The 27,518-nt window shown below is 38.1% G+C and overlaps 1 protein-coding gene and 1 long non-coding RNA gene across 6 annotated transcripts in view; one reads left to right on the top strand and one right to left on the bottom strand.

Moving 5' to 3' along the window:
* LOC309653689 overlaps positions 1 to 16,639 on the top strand; it is a 94,090-nt gene extending 77,451 nt beyond the window's left edge. Inside the window, exon 3 of the long non-coding RNA XR_014259371.1 lies at positions 15,442 to 16,639. This is a non-coding gene — a long non-coding RNA (uncharacterized lncRNA). The remainder of the gene's footprint in view (positions 1 to 15,441) is intronic.
* LOC309653686 (cyclin-dependent kinase 20-like) overlaps positions 539 to 27,518 on the bottom strand; it is a 50,188-nt gene continuing 23,208 nt past the window's right edge. For 2 of the 5 annotated variants that reach the window (XR_014259364.1, XR_014259365.1), the window contains 2 exons: positions 26,143 to 26,330; positions 3,733 to 3,839 (listed from right to left, as the gene is read on the bottom strand). Coding sequence is in view for 1 of the 5 variants with exons in the window: in XM_082478534.1 (XP_082334660.1) it covers positions 1,197 to 1,236; positions 3,754 to 3,839; positions 11,843 to 11,884 (168 nt within the window). In the remaining 4 variants the exon portion in view is untranslated. Of the gene's footprint in view, positions 1,237 to 3,732; positions 3,840 to 11,842; positions 11,885 to 26,142; positions 26,331 to 27,518 lie in introns of those variants that run through there. The other 3 variants (XM_082478534.1, XR_014259363.1, XR_014259366.1) reach the window with 3 other exon arrangements.

Genomic DNA, 27,518 nt, shown 5'->3' with positions numbered 1-27,518 from the left:
CAGACGCAAGAGGGAGGAGATATGGGGATATATGTTTATGTATAGCTGATTCACTTTGTTATAAAGCAGAAACTAACACACCATTGTAAAGCAATTATACTCCAATAAAGATGTTAAAATAAAAAACCAATGTGATAGCACTTTACACCTATATGGATGGATATATTAAAAAGGCAGACAGTATCGAGTGTTGGCAAAAATGTGGAGAAATTGGAATCCTCATTCATTGGTAGTGGAACTGTAGAATAGTGCAGCCAACTTGGAAAGCATGAAGTTACCACATGACCCTGCAATTCCACTCTTATGTGTATACCCAAGATTATTTAAAACATCTGTCTACACAAAAACTTATTGAATGTTCATAGCAGCACTATTCACAATAATCAAAAAGTTAACCCAAATGTCCATCAACACATGAATGGATAAACAAATTGTGGTGTATACATACAATGGAATATTATTCAGCCCTAACAATAAGGGGGGTGAGGAGTAACTCCTCAGTGAGTATGGGGTTTTCTTTTGGGGTGATGAATATGTGATGAATGTTTTGATAGAGACAGTGTTTGCACAACATTGTGAAAATACTAAATGCCCCTGAATTGTTTGCTTTAAAATGGTTTGTTTTGTGTGAATTTTATGTAATGTTGTATGAATTTTACCTCAACTTTAAAAGTAAGAAAATGAAATAAAATTGTAATGTGTCACCAAAACAATGAATAAATAGCCCTAAGCTTTAAAGAGAATATTGATGTTTAGGAACTTAAAATGGAATACTTTGTTTATCATAAACCACCACAAAAAAAGTGATCAGCAGTTTACACTGTAAGTATCAAACAGCTCATTGAAAGAATATATAAACAACTCTTGCAAATTAATGAAAAATAGGCAACATGGCAGAAAAATGGGAGAGTTGGACAAAAGTACAGATGAGTAACTCCTATCATGACATGGAGACTTACAATCTCAGATTCATAGCTCTAAAGGTATAGTAAAACATTCACAAGGGCAGTATAATTGCTATCATAAGGAAGATAATGTTTAATCTGAAGTATTTTTAATACTGAGGTTCAGTAGCATGGAAATAACAAATAAAAATATAATCTTACCTCACTAACCTGTTCTTCACCTCTTTATTTTTTTTATCTTCTCAAGTTCAGCAAGAAAAGCAGTTGCCATCATCACTCTCCTTCAGTACACTAATCATCCCTCAAAATAAAATGGTTATGGTTCAGGTAACTGTGGAAATAAAAAAAGAAAGATGTGTATTAACTTTTCTCTTTGAAAAAATCTCATGCAGTTTTACATATCTATGGTGGGCTGGATAAATTTGTACATGGCAGGAAGAAAAGTGGCTTTCCATTTGCACAGCCCAACCGAAGAAAGAATGTAAATTCCTAAAGAATTTCATGAATAATAATGACAATAAGACATAGAGTACATTTCCAAAATCATGACAAAGGCAGTATACAAATGAAATGGTTTGATTCGGGAAAATTATTAACAACCCTAAATTAAGGAAATTAAATAACAAACCTCATACCACATACCTATCCTATACTGTACTCTATACTTCAGCACTTTCCAAAGTAAAAATAATTATATTTTTTAGGAATTCCAAACAAGTATCATTAGAAACATAAAAGGCACGATACTCAGAAACAAGAGAATTCTTTCAAATGACCAATACTTAAAGCTTGTATAAACTGTTCACTTACTTTAGGTCAGCAAAATTCAAATTGCTTTACTAGAGCAGCCAATGAAGGGTCACATGGCGAGTTTTTCTATTTGGGAGAATGAAAACTAGTGATCTATATCAGAGTCCTGTGAATTGTTGACATTACTCCACCTGCAATTTCCTGAAACCCTAAGCCTGGGAAATATCCTTTCAGCTTAGTTCCTTAATGTCAGGGCTTCAGAAATGTGGCATCCACCAACTCTTGTGATTATTTCAAGTATGAAAAAAGAATTTAATAAATTATATGCTGGAATTCAAAGCTCTGCATTTGTGGGGAAATCTAATTTCTTAAAGGATGGCTTGAAGAAATACTTTGATATTGAGCAATTTTTAAACCTGTTAACGTGAAAAGAATGTTTGTTTGGTAAAACAGCGTCATCCTGATCGCAGGTGGCCTTGGCCTGTAGCGGCTTGAAGCAGGATTTCGGTTTCCAGGCAGAGATTGAGGTCGGGCAATGACAGTGAGAGCGCTGAATCCTAGCCACCACACTGCCAGGGACCAGTGGCCAGTGACAAGTCCCTGGCCCGTCAGCTGTGTGGAAATGAATTTCCACATAGAGACGGAAAGTAGTGAAACAAGTAAAGTGTTTATTAGGAGGAAAAGAGTACAGTACATGTGGATGGACACACAGGTGGGCTCAGAGAGAGAGTCGCACCCTCGTGGTAGTTTGTATCACTTTTATGGGGCATTTCTTCTGGGTTTCCTTAGACCAATCATCTTGCTTTGCCTGCTTCTGAGTCTGTATTTGGTTTATCTCAGGGTCCTCCCATGTGTGCGTGCGCATCTCTTAGCCAAGCTGGATTCTGGTGAAGAGGCCTATAGGTAGTTGACATCACTTACTATGGGGTGGCCCCCCCTCCCTTTTTGACCTCCATGGAGCCTTTCTGTGCATGTATAGTCGAGAAGGTCTCCTTGACTTCAAGAATGAGGAACATGTGGTCTTTTATCTCTTATCTGAGCAGGGCCCAACCTCCTCCATCATCCTGCTTTTATGGGGTTCCTGCTATTATGGAGTTCCTGTCCACAGGGGAGAAACTGTTCAGCCTGGGACCCATCTACCTCCTGCCTCAATCCCTGAGACAACTTGAAGCCTCAAAACCAACACCATCATTTTATTTTTACTTTAAAATGAAGTAAAATATTAATAATGGCTTAGAGTTGTATAATACAAAATGAGAATACAAACAAATTTAGGTCACTTCTGAAAGTTGAAAGCCAACCCCTCTGTCTCTATACACACACACACTTTGTATATAAATATAAAATGTGACACAATTTTTCATAATAGAAGAAAAATTGGTGAGAATACATCTGTTAGAGGATTATCAGTATTGAGTATTTCCATAAGAATCTAATCAAACCAAGGCTTCTTTGACACAGAATTAATTTTTTGTTCTGGTAGGAAAGAATATCACTAGGATTAGAAAGCAAATATGATGTCCCATAAATTATTAATAGTTCATGAGTAAATAAATATATGTAATAAATTTCATGAAGACACCATTAACAATGCCATACAATCAGCCTAGTATGGTGTTTGTCATAAAGTTCCTTGCAAAAACATTGTTGAAGTTTATTAGCCATTATAGTCAAACAACCACAGTGTGTGAACTTCGGCATTTCTGAAAATATCCACAGGGTACCCATATCCTCAGTAATTAACCTCAGTGCAGGTTATGTCCTAATTGGGGGTGGCTTCCAGCATGTCCTGAGAGCAGAGGCTCACCCCATGGAGCCAGCTTGGGGCTTGCCAGCTTGGCATCTGTAAACCCAGGACATCTCCATCAGCCCCGAAATGGCTGCCAGCTTCCCTTGTGCTCTCTGGTCAGGGAGACTAAAAACCTTGAGATGCAATGGACTTCAGAGCTCCTCTAGCTCAGCACCTTGTTCAGGAAACTAAAAACAGGCCAAGATATTTTGGCAATTCGAAATCCACCTCTTCCAATTTCCCCTTGAGGATAGCCATCGTAATTTCAAAAAGTGGCGAATATGATCATTTATTTATGGTATTATATACCTGAAGAGGAACCTGTCCTTTTGTTTCTTCTGCAGTAGTGGACTCTCACTTTTCCAACTCCATCCTGAAATCACATCTGTGAAACCCTTCAGAGAAAAATTTGTAAAATGTTAGCCAACAGAAAAGGTATTATAGTAATTCACTTCTCACTGTAGTAATACTTCCAATCTGAAATCAGTTCTAAGAGGTCTCACAGGAGAACCATTAAACTGCTACCAGTCAGTTGTTCATTGGGCATTTCTATGAAGTCGAATTTCTAGGAATTGGAGATGCGGTGAAATGAACTATGGTACTACAGCTATCATTATCTCATGACCGTTATAAATAAAATCAACTTAAATGTGCCTTTACTAGTGTGAAACGTAGAAAAGTTGGCATTTTAAACGAAAGTATGTAACTTTCTGACAACAGTAATATCTGACTAAACAAAGTGCTCTATTTCCAGACCATACCAAATGCAAGGTTTACATCTTATTGCTGGAGTAGAAGGAATGAGCATCTGTATTATCATCTCTCATTCTTATGGGAGAAGGCAGGTCTCTAGTCGACCTTTTCTCCTCCCCCCCATCTCAGGATCAAAAATTAAGTTTCCCTGTAGTTGTCACTGTCAATGCTGGAGAGAGTCATTTCAGTAAAATATAACCTTATTTTATTAAATGTTGAAAAAAGTAGCCCTGTGAAGAGAGCCAGAATCCATTCCACAAAATTTCTGCTTCTTCTGGTCTACTCATGAATTTCTTCCCTTGCCCAAGTAAGTCAAGAAATTCTTATGAAATTGCCCTGACACTAACAGAAGGAAAACTGGAAAATTCACAAATATGTGCACACTAACAACACACTCTTAAACAACGAATGGGCCAAAGAAAAGATCGCAAGAGAAGTTAGAAAATACCTTAAGACAAATGAAAATAAAAACATAAACATGCTATACCAAAACTTAATGGGATGCAGTGAGATAAGTTCAGAGGGAAATTTATAGCTTTAAATGCCTACATTAAAAAATATCTCAAATCAGTCACCTAACTTTGCACCGTAAAGCACTAGAAAAAGAAGAGCAAACTAAACACAAAACTAGTACAAGGAAGGAAATAATAAATATTAGAGTGGAGATAAATAGAGAATAGAAAAACAAGAGGGAGGGGCTTCCCTGGTGGCACAGTGGTTGAGAGTCTGCCTGCCAATGCAGGGGACACGGGTTCGAGCCCTGGTCTGGGAAGATCCCACATGCCGTGGAGCGGCTAGGCCCGTGAGCCACAATTGCTGAGCCTGCGCGTCTGGAGCCTGTGCTCCGCAACGGGAGAGGCCACGATAGTGAGAGGCCCGCGCACCGCGATGAAGAGTGGTCCCCACTTGCCGCAACTAGAGAAAGCCCTCACACAGAAACGAAGACCCAACACAGCCATAAATAAATAAATAAATAAAAATTTAAAAAAAAAAAAAAAAAAAAAAAAAAAACAAGAGGGAAAATAAAGGAACCAAATTTATTTTAAAAGAGCAACAAAATTGACAAACCTTTAGCTAGAGTGACCAAAAAAGAGAAAAACTCAAATTACTAAAATCAGAAACGAAAGTGAGGAAATTACTACGGACCTTAGTACTAACGATAGCACTGAATTGTACTCTTAAAAATGGTTAACATGATGAATTTCATTTCATGTAAATTTTACCTTAGTAAAAAAGCCTGTATTTGTGTGGATTCATACCTGGAATCTCTGTTCTGTTCCATTGATCTACGTGTCTATCATCTCACCATTACCACACTGTCTTAATAACTGTGACTTTACAGTAAGTCTTAAAGTCAAATTTTTTTCTTTTCAAATTTATTTTGGCTACTCTAATTCCTATGACTTTCTATAAAGAGTTTAAAGTTAACTTGTCAATATATAGAGTGAGTGATGCTGGGATTTTTATTGGAATTGTGTTAATCTATAGATCATTTTTTAAAGAATTGACATTTTAACTATATTGAGTCTTTCAATCCATGAGCATGATATATCTCTCCATTTATTTAGATTTTTTAGACATCCTTTGATTTCTTTCATTAGCTTTTTTTAGTTTTAAGTGTACAGCTCCTGCACGTTTGTTAGATTTATATCAAAGTATTTCCTTTTTTAAAAAGAAGCTATTGTAAATGGTATTTAAAAAACAGATTTGGTTTCCTATTTTTCATTAATATTATATAAATTACATTTTAATTTTTGTGCATTGACCTTTTATTATGCAACTTTGCTACATTCACTTATTCATTCCAGTAGCTTTTAAAATAGATTCTGGAGATTTCTACTTTAACAATCATGTCATCCTTTCCAATCTCTAAGCTTTTTTCCCCTTGCTTTATTTCACTGGCTTGTCAACCAACCTATGGTGTTGAATAGGAGTGGAAAAAATATATATCTTTGCTTTGTTCTTGATCCTGGGGTAAAACATTAAATCTTTCACTACTAAGTATGATGTTAGCTATAGAATTTTTTTGTAGATGCTTTCTATTCCTAATTTACTAGAGTTTTAATGCTGAATGGATGTTGAATTTTTCAAGTTCTTTTTCTGTATCAATTGATATAATCATGTGGTTTTAATTATTTTAGTCCAGGGGTCAGCAACTGTGACTCACAGGCCAAATCCTGCCCATTGACTGTTTCTTTAGAGGCCACAAGCCAAAAAATGATTTTTTCACATGTTTAAAGTATTGTAAAAAGAAGAAGAATATGCTATAAAAACTGTATGTCACCCACAAAGCCTAAACTATTTACTATCTGGTTCTTTACTGAAAAACAATTGCCAAATCATCCTTTAGTTGATTAATATAGTGGATTGCATCAATGATCTCTGTCTGTTTAACTAGCTTTGCATCACAAGAAAACCCCCACTTGGTTGTGATGTATTATTCCTTTTATAAATTTCTGGATTTAATTTGCTATAATTTTATTAGAAAATTTTATGTCTATTTTCATAAGGGATATTGATTTGCAACTTTCTTACAAGGCCTTTTAAGGCTAATACTAGCCTCAGAAATGAGTTAGGAATCTCTCCTTTTCTATTTTTTAATTTGAAAATATTTTCTTAAGAAGCTCTATTTATTTTATATTCATAGGAAAATTGAGGAGACAGTATAAAAGTTACCCCCTGCCCCAACACACACACAGCTTCCCCCACTACCAATGTCTCATACCAGAGAGTACATTTGCAGGTTATTTGATAATCAACCTACATTGACACATCATTATCACCAAAAGTTCATCAAGGTTCACCCTGTGGGTTTTGACAAATGCATAATGACATGTATCACCATTATAGTATCATACAGAACAGCTACACTGCCCTAGAAATCCTCTGTGCTCCACAAATTTATTTATTCCTCCCTCCTTCTGAACCCCTGGAAACCACTGTTCTTTTTTACTGTCTGCATAATTTTACCTTATCTAGAATTTCATATATTGCAACCATACAGTGCGTAGCCATTTCAGATTGTCTTCTTTCACTTAGTAATAGGCATTTAAGTTTCCTCTATGTCTTTTCATGGCTTGAAAGCTCATTTCTTTTTAATGCTGAATAATATTCCATTGCCTGGATGTTTCACAGTTTATTTATTTATTCACCTAATGAAGGACAACTTGGTTGCTTTTAAGTTTTTGCAATTATGAATAAAGATGCTATAAACATCCACGTGCAGGTTCATAACTTTTCAATTCCTTTGGGTAAATGCCAAGTAGTGCAGTTGCTGGATCATATGGTAGGAGTATGTTTAGTTTTGTAAGAAAGTGCTTAACTGTCTTCCAAAGTGGTGGTACCATTTTGCATTCCCACTAGCAATGAATGAGAGTTCCTCTTGCTCCACATCCTTGTCAGCATTTGGTGTTGTCAGTGTTACAGATTTTGGCCATTCTGATAGGTGTGTAGTGGTATCTTACTATTGTTTTAATTTGCAATTTCCTAATGACATATAATGTTGAGCACTTTTTGTATGCTATTTTGGTATCTGTTTATCTTCCTCAATGATGTATCTGTTCAGTTTTTTTGCCCATGTTTAAATCAGGATGTTCATTTTCTTATTATTTAATTTTAAGAGTTCTTTGTATATTGTGAATTACAGTCCTTCATTGGATAAATCTTTTGCAAATATTTTCTCGCAGTCTGTGGCTGTTTTCTTATTCTCTTGACAGTGTCTTTCACAGAGCAGAAGGTTTTTCTTTTTTTAATTTTTTATGAGTCCACCTTATCAATTATTTCTTTCACAGACCATACCTTTGGTGTTGTATCTAAAAAGTTATCACCATACCAAAAGCCATCTAGAATTTTTCTGTGTTAACTCCTAGGAGTTTTATAATTTTGCATTTTATATTAAGGTCTATCATCCATTTTCAGTTAATTTTTTTGAAAGGTCTGTCTCTAGATTCTTATGTTTTTTAATATGTGGCTGTCTAGTTGTTCCAGCACCATTTGTTGAAGAGAGTGTCTTTTCTCCATTTTACCATTGTATTTCATCAAGATCAGTGATATTTTCACAGAAATATAGTGATATTTATGTGAGTCTCTTTCTGGGCTCTTTATTCTGTTCCAATGGTCTATTTAACTGTTCTATCACCAACACCACACTTGGTTCCTATAGCTTTATTGTAAGTCTTGAAGTCAGGCAGTGTCAGTCCTTCTGCTTTGTTCTTCTCCTTCAATACTGGCTATTCTGGGTCTTTTGCTACTCCAGATATACTTTAGAATCACTTAGTTGACATCCACAAAATAACATGCTGGCATTTTAATAGGGATTGCGTTGAATCTATAAATCAAGTTACGAAGAACCAACATCTTGACAAAATTGAGTTTTCCCATCCATGAACATGAAATATCTCTATACTTATTTAGTTCTTTTTAAAATTTGTTTCATCAGAATTTTGTAGTTTTCCTCATATAGATCTTGTACGTATTTTGTTAGATTTACACCTAAGTATTTGTGTTAATGTAAATGGCAATATGTTTTTAATTTAAAATTCTACTTGTTTATTGCTGGGATAAGGAAAGTGTTAACCTTTTGTACATTAACCTTACATCTTTCAAATTTGCTGTAATAACTTATTAGTTCCAGAAATTTTGTTGTTAATTCTTTTGAGTTTTCTATATAGACAATCATGTCATCCATGAACAAAGATAGTGTTATTTCTTCTTTTACACTCTGTATAACTTTTATTTCCCTTTTTTGGTATTATTGAGTTATCTAGAACTTCTGGTATGATGTTGAAAAGGAGTGGTGAGAGAGGACATCTGCCTTGTTCCTGCTTTTAGTGGAAAAACTTAGTTTCTCATCATTAAGTATAATGTTAGCTATCAATTTTGTATAGATGGTCTTTATCAATTTGAGAGAGTTCCCCTCTATTCCTAGTTTGCTAAGAGTTTTTATCAAGAATGAGTATTGGATTTTGTCAAATACTTTTTCTGTATCTATTGATATGATCATGTGATTTTTCTTCTTTAGACTGTTGATGTGATAGATTATATTAATGGATTTCCAAATGATAAACCAACCTTGCATACCTGGGATAAATCTCACATGGTCATGTTGTATAATTCTTTTCATACATTTTTGGTTTTGATTTGCTAATGTTTTGTTGAGGATTTTTGCATTTGTGTTCATGAGAGATATTGGTCTGTAGTTTTCTTTTAAAGACTATCTGGTTTTGGTTTTAGGGTAATGCTGGGCTCATATAATGAGTTAGGAGGTTTCCCCTCTGTGTCTATCTTCTGGAAGAGATTGTATAAAATTGGCATAATTTCTTCCTTAAATGTTTGAATTCACCAGTGAACCTATCTGAGCCTGCTGCTTTCTGTTTTGGAAGGTTATTAATTGTTGATTCAATTTATTTAATAGATACAGGCCTATTCAGCATCTCTTTCTTCTTGTGTGAGTTTTGGCAGATGTGTCTTTCAAGGAATTACTCCATTTAATCTCGGTTATCAAATTTGTGGCCATAGTGTTGTTCATAGTATTCCTTGATTATCCTCCTACTATCCATGGGATCTGTAGTAATGTCCCTCCTTTATTTTGGATGTTACTAATTTGTATTTTCTCTCTTTTTTTCTTAGTTAGCCTGGCTAGAGGCTCATCAGCTCTATTGATCTTTTCAAAGAACTAGTTTTTTTTTTTTTAAATTGAAGTATAATTGACCTACAACACTATGTTAGTTCCAGGTGTACAACATAGTGATTCAATATTTCTATACATTAGAAAATGTTACTATGATAAATCTAGTTACAGTACATTACTATACAAAGATATTACAATATTACTGATTATATTCCACATGCTGTACATTTCATCCTCACGACTCATTTATATTGCAGCTGGAAGTTTACACCTCTTAATCTCCTTCACCTATTTTACTCAACCCCCCACCCCCTACCTTATGGCAACCACTATTTCTTCTCTGTATCTAAGAGACTGTTTCTATTTTGTTCATTTGTTCATTTGCTTTGTTTTTTACGTTCCACATATAAGTTAAAATCATACATCATTTTTCTTTCTCTGCCTGACTTATTTCACTTAGCATAATAACCTCTAGGTCAATCCATGTTGTCACATCGAAATCAAGAGATCTCATTCTTTTTTATGGCTGAGTAATATTCCACTGTGTATAATATACCACATCTTTATCCATTTATCTATTGATGGATACTTAGGTTGTTTCCATATCTTGCCTCTTGTAAGTAGTGCTGCAATAAACATAGGGATGCATATATTTTTTCTAATTAATGTTTTTGTTTTCTTTGGAAAAATACCCAAAGTGGAATTGCTGGATCATATAGTAGTTCTATTTTTGACTTTTTGAGGAACCTCCATATTGTTTTCCATAGTGGCTACACCAATTTGTACCACCAACAGTGCACAAGGGTTCCCTTTTCTCTACATCCTTACCAACACTTGTTATTTCTTGTCTTTTTGTAATAGCCATTCTGACAGGTGTGAGGTGATATCTCATTGTGGTTTTGATTTGCATTCCCCTGATATTTAGTAATGCTGAACATCTTTTCATGTGTCTGTTGGCCATATGTATGTCTTTGGAAAAATGTCTATTTAGGTCCTCTGCAAATTTTTCAATTGGTATTGGGTTATATGAGATCTTTTGGGTTATATGAGTTCTTCGTATATTTTGGGTATTAACCCCTTATTGGATATCATTTGCAAATACCTTCTCCTATTCAGCATGCTGTTTATTCATTTTGTTAAAAGTTTCCTTTGCTATACAAAAGCTTTTTGGTTTGATGTAGTCCCATTTGTTTATTTTTGCTTTTGTTTCCCTTGCCTGAAGACACATATCCAAAAAAATATTGCTAAGACCAATGTCAAAGAGTGTACTGACTATGTTTTTCTAGATGTTTTGTTTTCAGGTCTTACGTTTAAGGCTTTAATCCATTTTGAGTTTTTTTTTTTTTTTTTTTTATGGTGTGAGAAAGTAGTCCAGTTTGATTCTTTTTCATGGAGCTGTCCAGTTTATCCAACACCAATTAGTGAAGACACTATCTTTTCCCCATTGTATATTCTTGCCTACTTTGGCATAGAGGAATTGCCCATATAAGTGTGGGTTTAATTCTGGGCTCTCTATTCTGTTCTAACGATTTATGTATCTATTTTTGTGCCAGTACCATACTGTTTTGATGACTGTAGCTTTGTAGTATAGTTTAAGATCAGGGAGCATGATACCTCCAGCTTTGTTCTTCTTTGTCAAGATTGTTTTGATTATTCTGTGTCTTCTGTGTTTTCATACACATTTTAGAATAATTTATTGCAGTTCTGTGAAAAATGCTGTTGGTATTTTGAAAGGGATTGCACTAAATCTGCAGATTGCCTTGGGTAGTATGGTCATTTTTACCAATATTAATTCTTCCAATTCATGAACACAGTGTATCTTTCCACACAAAAGACCCAAATAGTCAAAACAACCTTGATAAGAAAACAAAGTTGGAGGTATCATGGTCCCTGATTTCAAACTATACTAAAAAGCTATCATCATCAAAATAGTATGGTAAAGATGGATCTTTTCAATAAGTGGTGCTGGGTCAATTGAATATCCATATGAAAAAATAAGTGTGACCTGACACTTACCTCATACCATACATAAAAATCAATTCCATATGGATTGCATACCTAAATGTGAAGAAAAAACAATTAGGCTTCTAGAAGAAAATCTATGAGAACCACTTCATGACACACATCCAAAAGCTGAAATCTAAAACATGGAAAAAGCAAGTGTTGGTATGAATGTGGAACAACAGTAGATCTCATACACTCTTACTGGGAGCATAAATTGGTCCAACCACTTTGGAATACTGCTTGGCAGAGTCTACTAAAGCCAAACACATGCATATCCTATGACCCAGCAATTCTGCTCCTAGGTATATATCTATCAGAAATGTGCACATTTATTTACCAAAAGACATGTACTAGAATATTCATAGCACTAATCATAATAGTCCCAAGCTGGAAACTAAATACCTGTTAAAACTGGTGTGGATAAATGAGTTGAGACACAATAAAGTACTATGCAGCAATGAGAATCAATTACCTATAACTACATGTAGTATGGATGAATCTGACAAATAGAATACAAAGGAAAATAAAACTACAGTTGACCCTTGAACAACATGGGAGTTAACCCATGTATAACTTATAGTCAACTCTCCATATCCCTGGTTCCTCTGCATCTGCAGATTCAACCAACCACCGACTGTGTAGTACTATACTATTTACTATTGAAAAATACCCACATATAAGTGAACCCACAGTTCAAAGCAGTGTTGTTCAAGCGTCAACTATATAATATACCACATAACATACTATATGATTTCATGCATGCAAAGTACCAAAAAAAGCAACATTAATCTATGTTCTCAGATGTCAGGATAGTGGTTACTCAGAGAAGTTTGAGACTACAAGGAAGCTGAGAGGGCTTTGGGGGTTCTGACATTGTTCTCTTTCTTGATTAGAATGCTGATATCATGAGTATGACCAGATAGTGATATTTCTTTGGGCTTTATGCATGCAATATTGCACTTTTCTGTATGTACACTATGTGTCAATAGAAAGTTTAAAAAAATGTTTTCACATCATGGATGTGTCATAATGTATTCAAACATTTCTGTACTTATTGGTCATTCCATTTGTTTCAGCTTTTTTCTTCTACAAATAATGTAAAATAAACATCTCCATACATATTTTATACATATTGGTCCCTTTTCTTTTTAAACATCTTTATTGGAGTATAATTGCTTTACAGTGGTGTGTTAGTTTCTGCTTTATAACAAAGTGAATCAGTTATACATATACATATGTCCCCATATCTCTTCCCTCTTGCATCTCCCTCCCTCCTACCCTCCCTATCCCACCCCTCTAGGTGGTCACAAAGCACCGAGCTGATCTCCCTGTGCTATGCGGCTGCTTCCCACTAGCTATCTATTTTACGTTTGGTAGTGTATATATGTCCATGCCACTCTCTCACTTTGTCCCAGCTTACCCTTCCCCCTCCCCGTATCCTCAAGTCCATTCTCTAGTAGGTCTGTGTCTTTATTCCCTTTTAAAGAAATAAATTCTTTGTATATTAAGTGGTTTAAGTCTCCACACTAATATACAATATATGTGACATTTCTTCCAGAAAAGCTGTAAAAACTCAGATTTTCATTTTCACTAGCATTGTTTATATTTTTCCTCTTATATGCTCATTAGAATTTTTTCATGTCTTTTTTCAGTGTGTATATTGAGTTCCTATCCTCATTTATAATAGATTAAGTCATTTTGCTTTCCTATATGTTGCAAATACTTTTCCTAATATAGGTACTCTACATTGAATTCGTTTATAGTAGACTTCTGATAAAATTTATGGTGATTTAAAATATGTCCACAAATACTCTGATACCATTCCCTTGAAGAGATGGAGTTTAATTCCTCTATCTTCATCATGGACTGGACTTTAATGACTTCCTTTTAATGAATAGAATGTGGCAAATTGACAATGTTTGACTTCTGATACTAGGTTATGAAAGGCATTGCTCTCTTCTCTTTCTCTCTTGAATCATTCACTCTGGAGGAAGTCCGCTGTCATGTGGTAAGGAAACTCAAGCAGCCCCGTGAAGTGGCCCACATGGTAAGGAGCTGAGGCCCCCAACCAACAGACATGTGTGTGAACTTTCATGGAAGTGGATCCTCCGGCCCCAGTCAAGCCATATGACTACAGCCCTGGCCAATGGCTTGACCCCAAGGCCACCCGGCTAAGATACTCACAAAGGCCTGGCCTTCAGAAAATATGTGAGATAATAAGTATTTGCCTACTTAAACTGCTGAATTTTGTGGTAAATCTTTTTATAACATATAAGTAATATATAATTAAAAAATTTTATTGTTAAACACAATGTATGTGCAAAAGCAAACAAAACATAGATGTACAATTTAACAAAGTATTATAAAGCAAACACTAATGTAATTACTACCCAGCTTAAGAAATTAAAAATTGCAGGTCCCCAAAAAGAATATGAGTGTTCTTTCATGATCAAAACCCTCTTGCTCCAGTTTATGTGCAATCACAATCTTGATTGTCATAGTGATCATTTCTCTGCTTTGCTTTATGATTTTATCTCCTATGTTTACATCTCTAAACAATACAAGTTAGTTTTGCTTATTTCTGAGTTGCATATAAATGGAATCTATGGAATCATAGATTTACTTTTTTATGCCTTCTGTTCAACCTTTTGTAAGATTCATCAATGTTGTTGTATGGAGCTCTAGTTTGTTTACTTGCATTTCTGTAGAATATTTCCATTGTATGACTCTACTGCAGCATATTTATCCATTTTACTATTTATGAATACTTGGGTTGTTTCTAATTTGGGACTACTATGCTTGCTTTTATGAACAATCTTGTTCATACTGTCATGGTTCATGTGCGCATGAGCTTCTCAAAGTTATATATTCCTAGGGGTGGTGATAGGAATATCACCACTTTACCATTTAATAACAACTTGTTTTCCAAAGGGACGGATTAATATGCACTGCCTCCAGTGCTGAATGAGTTCTTGTTGTGACATATCCTCAACAACACTCATAACTCTAAAGGTTTTTAATGTTTGCCAGTCTGAGGGGATAGAGTGGTATCTCACCATAGTGTAATATGCACTTCCTTGAATAATAATGATTTTAAGTAAATTTTCATATCTTTTTGGCCATTTTTATTTTCTCTATTATGAAGCACCACCTATTTTCTATACATTGCCTGCCTTCCTATTGAATCAGAGATTTAAAATTATATGTTTAAATTAAAAAAAATATATATGTATATACATTTTAATCCTTTATTGTTTATAACTTTAGAAAATATTCTCTGACACTCATTACTTTATCTTTCAATTTTTAAATAGTGTTTTAATGTACACAACTTTTACATTTTAATGTAGTTAAATTATAAATCTATTCCTTATGGGTAGTTATTTTCTGACTGCTTTAACCAATTTTATACCACAAAGTATATATATTTTTATATATAAAAATATATATATTAAATAATATATTTATATATATATAATTATAATATAAATGTATTTATTTTATATTTATTATATAAATAACATAATTATGATATATTATATATTTATAAATATATCTAACTCTAATATATTATATATGTAATACATACATATATAATTATATTACTCGAGATATATCATGTTCTTGGACTGGAAGAATCAACATTGTGAAAATGCCTCTACTACCCAAAGCAATCTACAGAGTCAATGCAATCCTTACCAAACTACCACTGGCATTTTTCACAGAACTAGAACAAAAAAATCTCACCATTTGTATGGAAACTCAAAAGACCCTGAATAGCCAAAGCAATCTTGGGAAAGAAAAACGGAGCTGGAGGAATCAGGCTCCCTGACTTCAGACTATACTACAAAGCTACAGTAATCAAGACAGTATGGTACTGGCACAAAAACAGAAACATAGATGAATGGAACAGGATAGACAGCCCAGAGATAAACCCACGCACATATGGTCACCTTATCTTTGATAAAGGAGGCAAGCATATACAGTGGAGAAAAGACAGCCTCTTCAATAAGTGGTGCTGGGAAAACTGGACAGCTACATGTAAAAGCATGAAATTAGAATGCTCCCTAACACCATACATGAAAATAAACTCAAAATGGATTAAAGACCTAAATGGAAGACCAGATACTATGAAACTCTTAGAGGAAAACATAGGCAGAACACTCCATGACATAAATCACAGCAAGATCCTTTTTGACCCACCTCCTAGAGAAATGGAAATAAAAACCAAAATTAAAAAATGGGACCTAATGAGAGTTAAAAGCTTTTGCACAGCAAAGGAAACCATAAACAAGACCAAAAGACAACCCTCAGAATGGGAGAAAATATTTTCAAATGAAGCAACTGACAAAGGATTGATTAATCTCCAAAATTTACAAGCAGCTCATGCAGCTCAATATCAAAAAAACAAACAACCCAATCCAAGAATGGTCAGAAGACCAAATAGACATTTCTCCAAAGAAGATACACAGATTGCCAACAAACACATGAAAGAATGCTCAACATCATTAATTATTAGAGAAATGCAAATCAAAACGACAATGAGATATCATCTCACACCGGTCACAATGGCCATCATGAAAAAATCTACAAACAATAAATGCTGGAGAGGGTGTGGAGAAAAGGGAACACTCTTGCACTGTTGGTGGGAATGTAAATCGATATAGCCACTATGGAGAACAATATGGAGGTTCCTTAAAAAACTAAAAATAGAACTACCATATGACCCAGCAATCCCACTACTGGGCAGGTACCCTGAGAAAACCATAATTCAAAAAGAGTCATGTACCACAATGTTCATTTCAGCTTTATTTACAATAGCCAGGACACGGAAGCAACCTAAGTGTCCATCAACAGATGAATGGATAAAGAAGATGTGGCACATATATACAATGGAATATTACTCAACCATAAAAAGAAACAAAACTGAGTTATTTGTAGTGAGGTGGATGGACCTAGAGTCTGTCATACAGAGTGAAGTAAGTCAGAAAGAGAAAAACAAATACCATATGGTAACACGTATATATGGAATCTAAAAAAAAAAAAAAAAAAGGTTCTGAAGAACCTAGGGGCAGGACAGGAATAAAGACGCAGATGTAGAGAATGGACTTGAGGACATGGGGAGGGGGAAGGGTAAGCTGGGACGAAGTGAGAGAGTGGCATGGACATATATACACTACCTAATGTAAAACAGATAGCTAGTGGGAAGCAGCTGGATTACACGGGGAGATCAGCTCGGTGCTTTGTGACCACCTAGAGCGGTGGGATGGGGAGGGTGGGAGGGAGATGCAAGAGAGAGGGGAAATGGGGATATATGTATACATATAGCTGATTCACTTTGTTATACAGCAGAAACTAACACCTTGTAATTATGCTCCAATAAAGATGTTTATAAAAAAAAAGAAATTAGATTTACTCTAAGTGCTCAAAACACACACACACACACACACACACACACACAAAGAATTAATATGTAAATTTAGCAAGGCAGTTGAATACGGGTCAATATACAAAAATCGAATGCATTTCTATTTATATTTATACACAAATGATTTCTATGTATGCTACATATAGTATGCACAGAAATTTTTTTGTAAATTCCAAACTATACAAAGCCCTATGTATTACTGTTGCGTTGCACCCTACAGGCCTGCAAGCCCTGCACTTGCCCAGCCTCGACACCGAAGAAAGAGCCTGGAGTCAGCGACATAGACATCAATGGTTTAATGGATGGAGGAGCTTACATGTCCTGGAGCTACACTCCACGGTGTGCAGCAGACAGCGGGCAGGACATGGTAGTAGTCTTTGCTCCCAGAGCTCGGGGAGGTTACCGGTTATAGGGGGAATTGACATCAGGTTGGCTCATCGGTTACCAGGGAAACAAGCAGAGGGGCACGTCCCTCACCGTCCCTTTGATAAGCTATCACAGTGGAGGTGCTCTGATCTAAAGATTAGAACAATCACTAGCTGGGGCCGGGGGCAAGTATGTATTAGGAGGGAAGCTTGGTGATGTGAGTAGTGTGTAGATGAAGGAGGACTGGTCGGGCAGGGGTTGTACAGCGAGCAAGAGAAGAGCCATCTTGGGTGGCTTGATCATACAATTATTTATGTATTTCTATATATGCTGTATACTAGCAATGAAAATATTGGAAAATCAAATTTTAAAATAACATTTAAATCGTATAAAAATACTTACGAATAATTTTAACAAAATATGTGCAAGCCCTATTCACTTAAACCTACAAAACTTTGTTGAGAGAAATAAATGAAGGCCTATATAAATGGGGTCATATATGCCATGTTCATGGCTTAGAAGACTAAACATTAAGATGTCAGTTATCCCCAAATCAATCTATAGATTCAAAGTAATCAAAATCCCAGTAAGCAGTTTTGTAGAAATTTCCAAGCTGACTTGACAAATTTTATGGAAATGGATATATTTTCCAAAAAAGAAAATGCTGGAGGTCATGACTTAACTGTAATCTGCGGGAAACAAGACCCTGTGTTACTGTCATGAGGACAGACAAACAGATCAGTGGAGACTGACCCACATGTTCAACATATAACACATATAACACATACAGTCATTTGATATTTTGACAAACGAAGGTGATGATATAATTTGATGAAGAAAGGATGGTCTTTCCTACAAATTCTGGATACCCATTTGTAAATAAAAATGAACCCTGACGCTGACCATGCACACAAATATAATTTAACTTGAAATGAGCCACAGACCTATATGTAGATCATCTTCCCAATAACCCGTGAGACGAAGTCACACAAAGCTAAGCCAAGGCGTCAAGGTGCTGGGTTCTCATTGGGGCCCCATTCAGGTTGTTGGCAGTCCAGGACATTGTGGCTACAGAACTAAGGTTTCCCTGCCTGCTGGTTGGTGGCAGAGACTATTCTTGTTCTCAGGCCCACCGACAGCCTGGCAGCCAGCACGTGAGGCCCCCACACCCGTGAGTCTCTGACTTCCTCTTCTGTGACCAGTCAGAGAAAACTCTCTGCCTTTGAAGCACTCATGGAATTAAAGTGGGCCCGCCCAGATCATCTCTCTTTAGCCAGGTAACAGAAATTTCTCGTGATGCTTGTAACGTTAACAATTTCTCCTTGAAATTCCACACATTTTTGTTCCATATATATTTTAGGCCATACTTTAAAGTGCATTCAAAATTAGCCTCGCTGTATCTTTCTGGGAGGCTGATCAAATTATTATTTTGAAATGACCCCTAAGATCTAGTAAAAACTTTGATCTTCCGGTCTTCTCGTCTAACATTACCAGCTGTGTGAGCTTGCTTCTGGTTGGCATCTCCAACGCCTATCATTTTCCCATCCTTTTAATTCCATCCTCCTTAAGTGTTCTGTTTTAGATGAGTCTTGTATTAATTTCCTAGGGCTGAAGTAACAAAACAGGGTGGCTTAAAAAAACAAAAATTTACTCCCTCACAGTTCTGGAGGCTAGAGGCCCAAAGTCAAGGTACCAGCAGGGCTCTGCTTCCTCTGAAGGTTCTAGGGCTTTCCTTGGCGTGTAACAGCACACTCCAATGTCTGCGGCATCTGCACATGGCTTCTCTGTGTCTCTGTGCCCTCTCCTCTTCTTAGCAAGATACCGTTAGATTAAGGGCCCAGACTAAATCCAGGATGATTTCATCTTGAGATCCTTAACTAAATACATCGCAGAATAGGAAGGGTGGCAGGGAGGTGCAAGAGGGAGGAGATATGGGGGTATATGTGTATGTATAGCTGATTCACTTTGTTATAAAGCAGAAACTAACACACCATTGTAAAGCAATTATACTCCAATAAAGATGATAAATAAATAAATAAATAAATAAATACATCGCAGCAGCACCATTTCCAAAGAAGGTCACATTCTGAGGCTCTGGGTAGACCTGAATTTTGGGGGGATACCCTTTTCCGTACCCCACTGGTGCATGTGTAAAGTCAGCAGTCTCCAAATCTGAGCCAAATTTTGTGTAGGGGGTTGATCCTGCCCCATCCTCCGACAGGGCAACCTCAAGAAAATCAGTGCTTCTGATACAAAACCTACCGACCTCAGCCCCGCACAACACACCATCAAAGTGAAAGCTGCAGGCTACATCTGGGCCCTAGTGGTGACAGAGGTGATCAAAGGTTCAGGTTCAGATCACAGGTGACTCTCTGTTCCCAGGTACGTATTATGCCTTGGGACGTGGAGGTAGCATCCTGCAGGCTCCGCACAGCCACTGGAGCCTCCTTGCTAAGACAGAAATGACATCTTCAGGATGAAGGCAGGCCTGGCCATCTGGTGCAGGAGGAAGTAGCTTCCTGTTGTCCTCAGACCCTTGCCACAGGCAATGACACTGGAGCAGGCCACCCTCTGAGTAGACATGAAAGGGAATTCTCTCGTGGTATAGAGAGCACTGCCACTGTCCCATGCCACACGGCCCACCAGAGCACTGCTGCTGCCCGTACCTTACCGGGTGTCCCTGATAAAGGACAGACACAACAGTCCACACAAATGGTTGACCTTCAGGCTGTCATCTCAGTCACCTTAGCCCTTGATGCCCCAGCAAACAACCAGCATGTTTACACTCTTTGGCCACTGCCAGTGGCATGGCCATGTGGCCAGCCAATGCAGAAACTAAATTCTCATCCAAGCTTTCCCATTTGGGAGGAAGACCTCAGGACCTCTTGCCCCCCAAACACCCCAGATATAAATGATAGTCACACATGTCTGCACATAGCAGGCACTCCTATCCCCTTTGGAGACCCAGACATTACCAACAGTGACCAAGACTCTCATTTCACTTTAAAAAACACACAACACCAAGCTCTTGAGCAAGTCATTCAAGAGAACTTCCCTTCATCTGCCAATTTAGAACGCAGGCCTCACAGAGGACCATATGGCCTACTTATACAAGTTCAGGTTCGGGGAAATGAAACATGTACCTGTCAGTCATCAAACATCAGAAATGCATCATAATAACTTACTCCATTTTTGATGTTTGACAGCTGATAGCCTTTAAGGACCACCCCCCTCTCTTACCCCAGGGCAAGCTGATAAGAAAGGGGCACCTGCAGAGAATTCACACCAGTAAACCCTGGCCCAGGGTAAGAACCCCACCTCCCAAACCACAGGGAAAGCCAGAGTCAGTAACTCCTCCCTGCTTCCTCAAGCCATTTCCAGAGCTGCCTCCTGGGAGCCCACACTGCTCTCCCAACAAAGTCTCATTATGTGAAAAATTGACCTTTTCACTCCCACTCGCTGCATGTGTGGCATCATCAGTCTTGATAATGAGAACTAAAATGTTGCCTGCCATATCAGTAAACAAAGGATGTTGCAGCCATCAAGCCATCATATTACAGCCACCGGAGGGTGAGCCCTAAGGGAACCCAGGATGTAGACAAATGGGCTGCTCACTGCCAAACCCTCAGCCACTGCCGCACCCCCTGGTTCTGCCAGTGTACCCTGAGGAAACACAGGATGAGAAAACACAGGATACTGGCCCCAGATATTTAAGGTGCATATCAAAGGAATGATTTCAGTGAGCCCAGGCTCTTGCATCTTCCCAAACATAGAAAAGTACTAAATTCCATAACTTGAGAAATCTGGTTTTCTTTTATTAACAGTAATCTTCTGATGTTCTGACTACCTGGTCTTTTGTTGAGAATCTCCTATATATCCTGGCTCCCCACCCTTGCCTCTTCGGAACAGTTTCTGCAATGTCATCTGAGATGCCATGTCCCGGGCCTGCAGTCCTCAGAAAGTCCACCCAATAAAACATAACTCTCAACTTTTAGGTTGTGCATTTTTTTTTTTTCAGTCAACAATAACCAAGCCACATTTTGGGTCAGGTTGATCCTGCCCCCTATGGTGCAACCACAAAACACATTCATCTTCCTCTTATGATTTAGAAGCTATATGCTGTATACTATTCTTCTAGGAGTTAGACGAGAGATTACTATTTGCAGACTGCCTTATAAAGTATACTGCTAATTGGTACATTTAATCTTCTCCGACAATTCAAGGAGCTTAGACCTTTTAGTTCCTCATAAACCTCCCCTAGCCTAAATGCTAAAGTCATGCATTTTATTTCTACATATAGTTTAAAGTCCACAAGGCATTGTTGTTGCTGTTTTATACAGTCAATATTTAGATTTCCTCATCAAAGGTGAGGTGGATTTCCTCACTGTTGCGGCTCATCGATCTTTCCTGCTTCTCTGACATTTCGTCTGTGATCATTTTCCCTCTGCCTGAAGAAGTCTCATTAGTATTACACCGAAGGTCATTTTACTTCCTCTCGCTGCTATTAAATACATTTTTCTTAGTCTTCAGTTATCTCAGTTCACTCTGATGGGTCTATATGCAGATTTATTTTTATTTACCCTGCTTGGGGTTTGCAGGGCCTTCTTGATTCCATGGAGTACTGTCCTTAGTCTATTTTGGAAAAATATCTACCATCATCTCTTCAAATGTTTCCTATGCGCCCCTGCCTCACCTACTCCTAGGATATAAAATAAACAAATACTAAAATTTTTTCATGGATCCTTTATGGCCTCGCCATTCAAAGTGTGGTCTATGACCTGATAGCATCAATATTCTCAAGAAGCTTCTAAAAACTCAGCATCTCAGGCATCCCCAGGGATCCACTGAATCAGAATCTTCATTTAAACAAGATCCACAGGTGAGTCACATCCCATTCAAGTCTGAGAAGCACTGGTCTCCATCTCTCAGCCTCTCTTCCACATTTACCACTCCTTGTCTCCCCATTCCATTGTAGATAATTACTTTTATCTTCCAGTTCACTAATTCTTTCATACTATTAACTTCTTAATTGATGTATATAATACACATAGAAAATTGCACAAGACATAAACATAAGAGCTCAGTACATTTTTACAAAGTAAATATTCATGTCACCACCGAAGTTAAGAACACTGCCAGTGGCCCACAAGTTCCCCCCACCCACCCCAGACTTTTGTGGGATTCAATTGTCCACTCTGCTATTAAATTCATCCGCTGAGTCCTAACGTTTGTTATTCAGTTTTGCTACTCCAGAATTTCTTTCTACTTGGTTCTTTTCCAAATCTGTATGTCATTTTTCACGGCTTTAAGTTCTCTGTTGAAATTTATCTCCTTGAGCAGGGCAACCACAGGTGTGCTAGTGTTTGTGTCTATTAACTACAATATCCAAATCCCCTGGGGCTCTACTGACATTGTCAGCTGTTTATCCTGCAGGTTCTAGTTCATGTTATCTTTTTTTCTTTTTTATGGAGTATAGTTGACTTACAACATTGTGTTAGTTTCAGCTGTACAGCAAAGTGATTCAGTTATACATATACATATATTCATTCTTTTTTACATTCTTTTCTCATGCAGGTTATCACAGAATATTGGGTAGAGTTCCCTGTGCTATACAGTAGGTCCTTGTTATCTATCTTATATATAGTAGTGTGTGTATTCGTCCCAAGCTCCTGATTTATCCCTCCCCACCACGTTTCCCCTTAGGTAATCATAAGTTTGTTTTTGATATCTATTAAGTCTGCTTCTGTTTTACAAATGAGTTCATTTGTATCTTTTTTAAAAAAAATTAGATTCCACATATGAGTGATATCATATGATATTTGTCTTTGTCTGACTTACTTGACTTAGTATGATAATCTTCAGGTTCATCCATTTTGCTGCAAATGGCATTATTTCATTCTTTTTTATGGCTGAGTAATATTCCATTGCATATATGTACCACATCTTCTTTATCCATTCCTCTGTTGATGGACATTTAGGTTGCTTCCATGTCCTGGCCATTGTAAATAGTGCTGCAATGAACACTGGGGTGTATGTATCCCTTTGGATTATGGTTTTCTCCAGATATATGCCCAGGAGTGGGATTGGTGGATCATATGGTAGCTCTATTTTAAGTTTTTTAAGGAACCTCCATATTGTTCTCCATAGTGGTTGTACCAATTTACATTCCCACCAACAGTGTAGGAGGGTTCCCTTTTCTCCACACCCTCTCTAGCACTTACTGTTTGTAGACTTTTTGATGATGGCCATTCTGACAGGTGCAAGGTGATACCTCATTGTAGTTTTGATTTGCATTTCTCTGATAATTAGTGATGCTGAGCATCTTTTCATATGCTTTTTGGCTATCTGTATATCTTCTTTGGAGAACTGTCTGTTTAGATCTTCTGCCCATTTTTTGATTGGGTTGTTTGTTTTTTTGACATAGAGCTCCATGAGCTGTTTGTATATTTTGGAGATTAACCCCTTGTCAGTTGCATTATTTGCAAATATTTTCTCCCATTCTATGGGTATCTTTTTGTTTTGCTGATGGTTTCCTTTGCTGTGCAGAAGCTTTTAAGCTTAATTAGGTCACTTTTGTTTATTTTTGTTTTTATTTTCATTACTCTAGGAGGTGGATCAAAAACGATATTGCTTTGATCTATGTCAAAGAATGTTCTGCCTATGTTTTTCTCTAAGAGTTTTATAGTGTCTGGACTTACATTTAGGTCTTTGATCCATTTCCAGTTTATTTTTGTGTATGGTGTTAGAGAATGTTCTAATTTCATTCTTTTACACGTAGCTGTCCAGTTTTCCCAGCACCACTCATCAAAGAGACTGTTTTTTCTCCATTGTATATTCTTTCCTCCCTTGCCATAGATTAATTGACCATAGGAGCGTGAGTTTATTTCTGGGCTTTCTATCCTATTCCATTGATATATATTTCTGTTTTTGTGCCAGTACCATACTGCTTTGATTACTGTAGCTTTGTAGTATAGTCTGCAGTCAGGGAGTCTGATTCCTCCAGCTCCATTTTTCTTTCTCAAGATTGCTTTGGCTATTCGGGGTCTTTTGTGTTTCCATGTAATTTAAAAAAAAATTTGCTCTAGTTCTGTGAAAACTGCCAATGGTAGTTTGATAGGGATTGCACTGAATCTGTAGATTGCCTTGGGTAGTTCATATCATCTTACCTCATGTGCCTACTTATCTCTAAGTGAGTGCTGAACACTGTATTTGAAAAGAGAGGCCTTGGGAGTTGTTAACCTTCTCCAGAAAGGATTTTCATTTACTCCCAGCCAGTAACTGGGCAGCTGCAGCCAGTTCAGGGACTGTTTACTTTCAGACCACCCTCCCTCTTAGGTTGAAACTTGATAACCCACCCAACGTAAGAGGATTCACAGGGCTCCATTCCTTGGTGGCCCTGCCGTCCAACTTTTGTCTACTTGGCTATTAAGCTCTGCTCAGCCCCTTAGCTTTGTAGTAAACATCTCCAGGGCAAAAGCAGCCCCATTGTTAGGCTCAGCACTTTGATTTCTGCCATCTTCTGAATCTTGGCCTAGAAACCGTTTGCTCTTTTTAGCTCTCTGACTTGATATATATTCTAATTTTTCTAATTGTCCTTCACTGACAAGTATGTGTGAATCATGTGCTCTACCATTCCCAGGAGAGAAACTTAGTGGCTTCCTCTTCATCTACACAATATATTCTCAAATTGCTCTGGAGATGTTAATTACACTTATTCCAAAGTCTTCTTTAAACAACTAGAGTTGTTTATGTGAAATCTGTTTCATCAGGTTTTACTTTTTTTGTTTACGAGCTTAGTTCTTTTACAGAGTTAGTTCTGTTTACATATGAAACTGTTCCTGGATGTCTGCTCATCTTGATATTTGGGATGCCAGTTTGCCCACACTTGCAAAGACCTCCTTCCCTCCAGGAGGAGGATACTGCCCCCAGGTGAGAGCTACTTCCTCAATCTGCCAGCTAACACCCACTTTTGCCATTTCTCTCTGGCCAAATGCTCCCTCCCAATGCCCAAGAATCACCTCTAAAACAAATGTCCTGGCAGCAGAAGGCCTTCATCATCTGAGGCAAATGCTTGCATTCTGTCGAACATGCCTCAGTTTTCCTTTGAGTTGGGCCCTCGTGGAGACTTGAAAAGGGGGAAAGAAGGGTGAGAATGCAGTAGTGAGAAGGAACTGCAAGGGGAAGAAAGACTATGAGTAGGACCAGGAGACAGGAAAGCAGGGGCCCGTGGACAAGAAAACACAGGCAGCCCACAGGGCTGGACCTCACTCTGAAGGGGTGAGAGGCTGCAGAGATGGGGCCAGGGAACAGGCTGTGGCACACTAGAGCCGAAGGGGGATGAGGAGTCTGCCCTCCACGTGGCAGGCAAGGAGGAGCTTGGGGGACCGAGCAGAATTATGTGGTCACTTGGTCTGCCATGTGGAGGGCCTGGCTTGAAGTGCCACCTGGCACAGTGGTCTGGTGCCAGGTCCACAGACCCTGGGAAACAGCAGAGGTTCCTGAGAGCTGGGTCACTCACCAGCAGGAGGGGGCCTTCTGGAAAGTCACAGTATGTAGGCAGGCAGGAGGCTTGCTCACACCCGTTCTCTGCTTTCCATACTTTGATCAGTCCCTGCTCGTCCACGGTGACAACCAGTTGCAGCCGAGGGTAAGTCACCAAATTCACCAGAGCTGCAGGCTGTAGAGGGCTCGACAGATCTCCGTGCCCTAGGCAACAACAAAATTAATGTAACAACTCCCATAGGTCCCATTTATTTCCTAAACACTTATTATTTTCATTCATTCGACCATCACCCAGTGCATACTGGGGACATGTAGGTGTAAAGGATATGATCCCCATCCTCACAGGCTGCACAGCATGGTAGGGAACACAACACAGAAGCAGTGTTCCACCATAGAGGAGACAGGTGTGTCCTGGAGGAGAGCAGTGGCTGAGCGTGGGTGTTGAGACTGCCTGGGGTTGGTGCCATTGCAGGGGGATTGAGGGTGGGCTTCTTCATGTGCACTGGGCACAGGATGTCTGAAGCACTCCCAGTGGTTACCTATGGCTCAACTGAAGAAGGCTGGGCAGGGAGGCAGGACCCAACACTACCCACCCTGCCCGGGATCTGGGCTGTGCTTGGGACCTAGGCTGTGCTGGGGACCTGGGCCGTACTCAGGACCTGGGCTTTGCAGGGCTGCATAAAGTGAACTTCCACGTGGAACGTCTCACTTGGTCCCCAAGGAACCCAGGTTTACAGATAAACTAATTCAGCCTTGTGGTTGTAAACAGTTTCTGTTGCATATCTGCAACTGCCCTGCTCAGAACATGCCCTTCCCAGTGGTGTACCCAGCAGTGCCACCGCGGGCCAGGCCTGGCGAAGGCCCATGCCCTGTCACGGCCATTAGCACAGAGGAAAATGACTGGTCCGAGATGGGCTGATTCCCAGATACATGGTCTCTCCCAGGATTCTGAAAGCTAGAACAGCGAGGTAAAGAGCCCGGGTCCAGCAGGCCCACGGCACATTAGGATAGGGCGTCAGAGAACCAATCCTCTAATTGCTGTTTCTGAGTTTCTCAGAGTTGCCACATGGGGTTTCTTTCCAATTTGGAGTTATTACGGTTCTTTTTCTATCAGGTGTTATCATGTTAGCATGATCTTTTTCCAATCATGATATCCCAGTATTCTTCCATTCTTTTCTTTCTTCCCCCTCACATCAACAAATCAACAGTTGATTTCTGTTGCTTAAACAGCTAACAAGACTATTACTAGTAGGAACTCGGCACCGGTGACTGGGTCATGTCAACTAGGTCTCGGAGAATACACATTATTCACCAGTGGCTAGTAGTATGGAAGTGGGCAAAGAAGCAGTGAAACTCCCCTTCCCATTTCAGAATAGAAAGTAGCAACCAGGG

This window comes from Balaenoptera physalus (genome assembly GCF_965194825.1).
Source record: "Balaenoptera physalus genome assembly, contig: HAP1_SCAFFOLD_884, whole genome shotgun sequence".
NCBI lineage: Eukaryota > Metazoa > Chordata > Mammalia > Artiodactyla > Balaenopteridae > Balaenoptera > Balaenoptera physalus.
The sequence above is the reverse complement of the archived record's forward strand: the minus strand, read 5'-3'. Positions and strand labels throughout refer to the sequence as shown.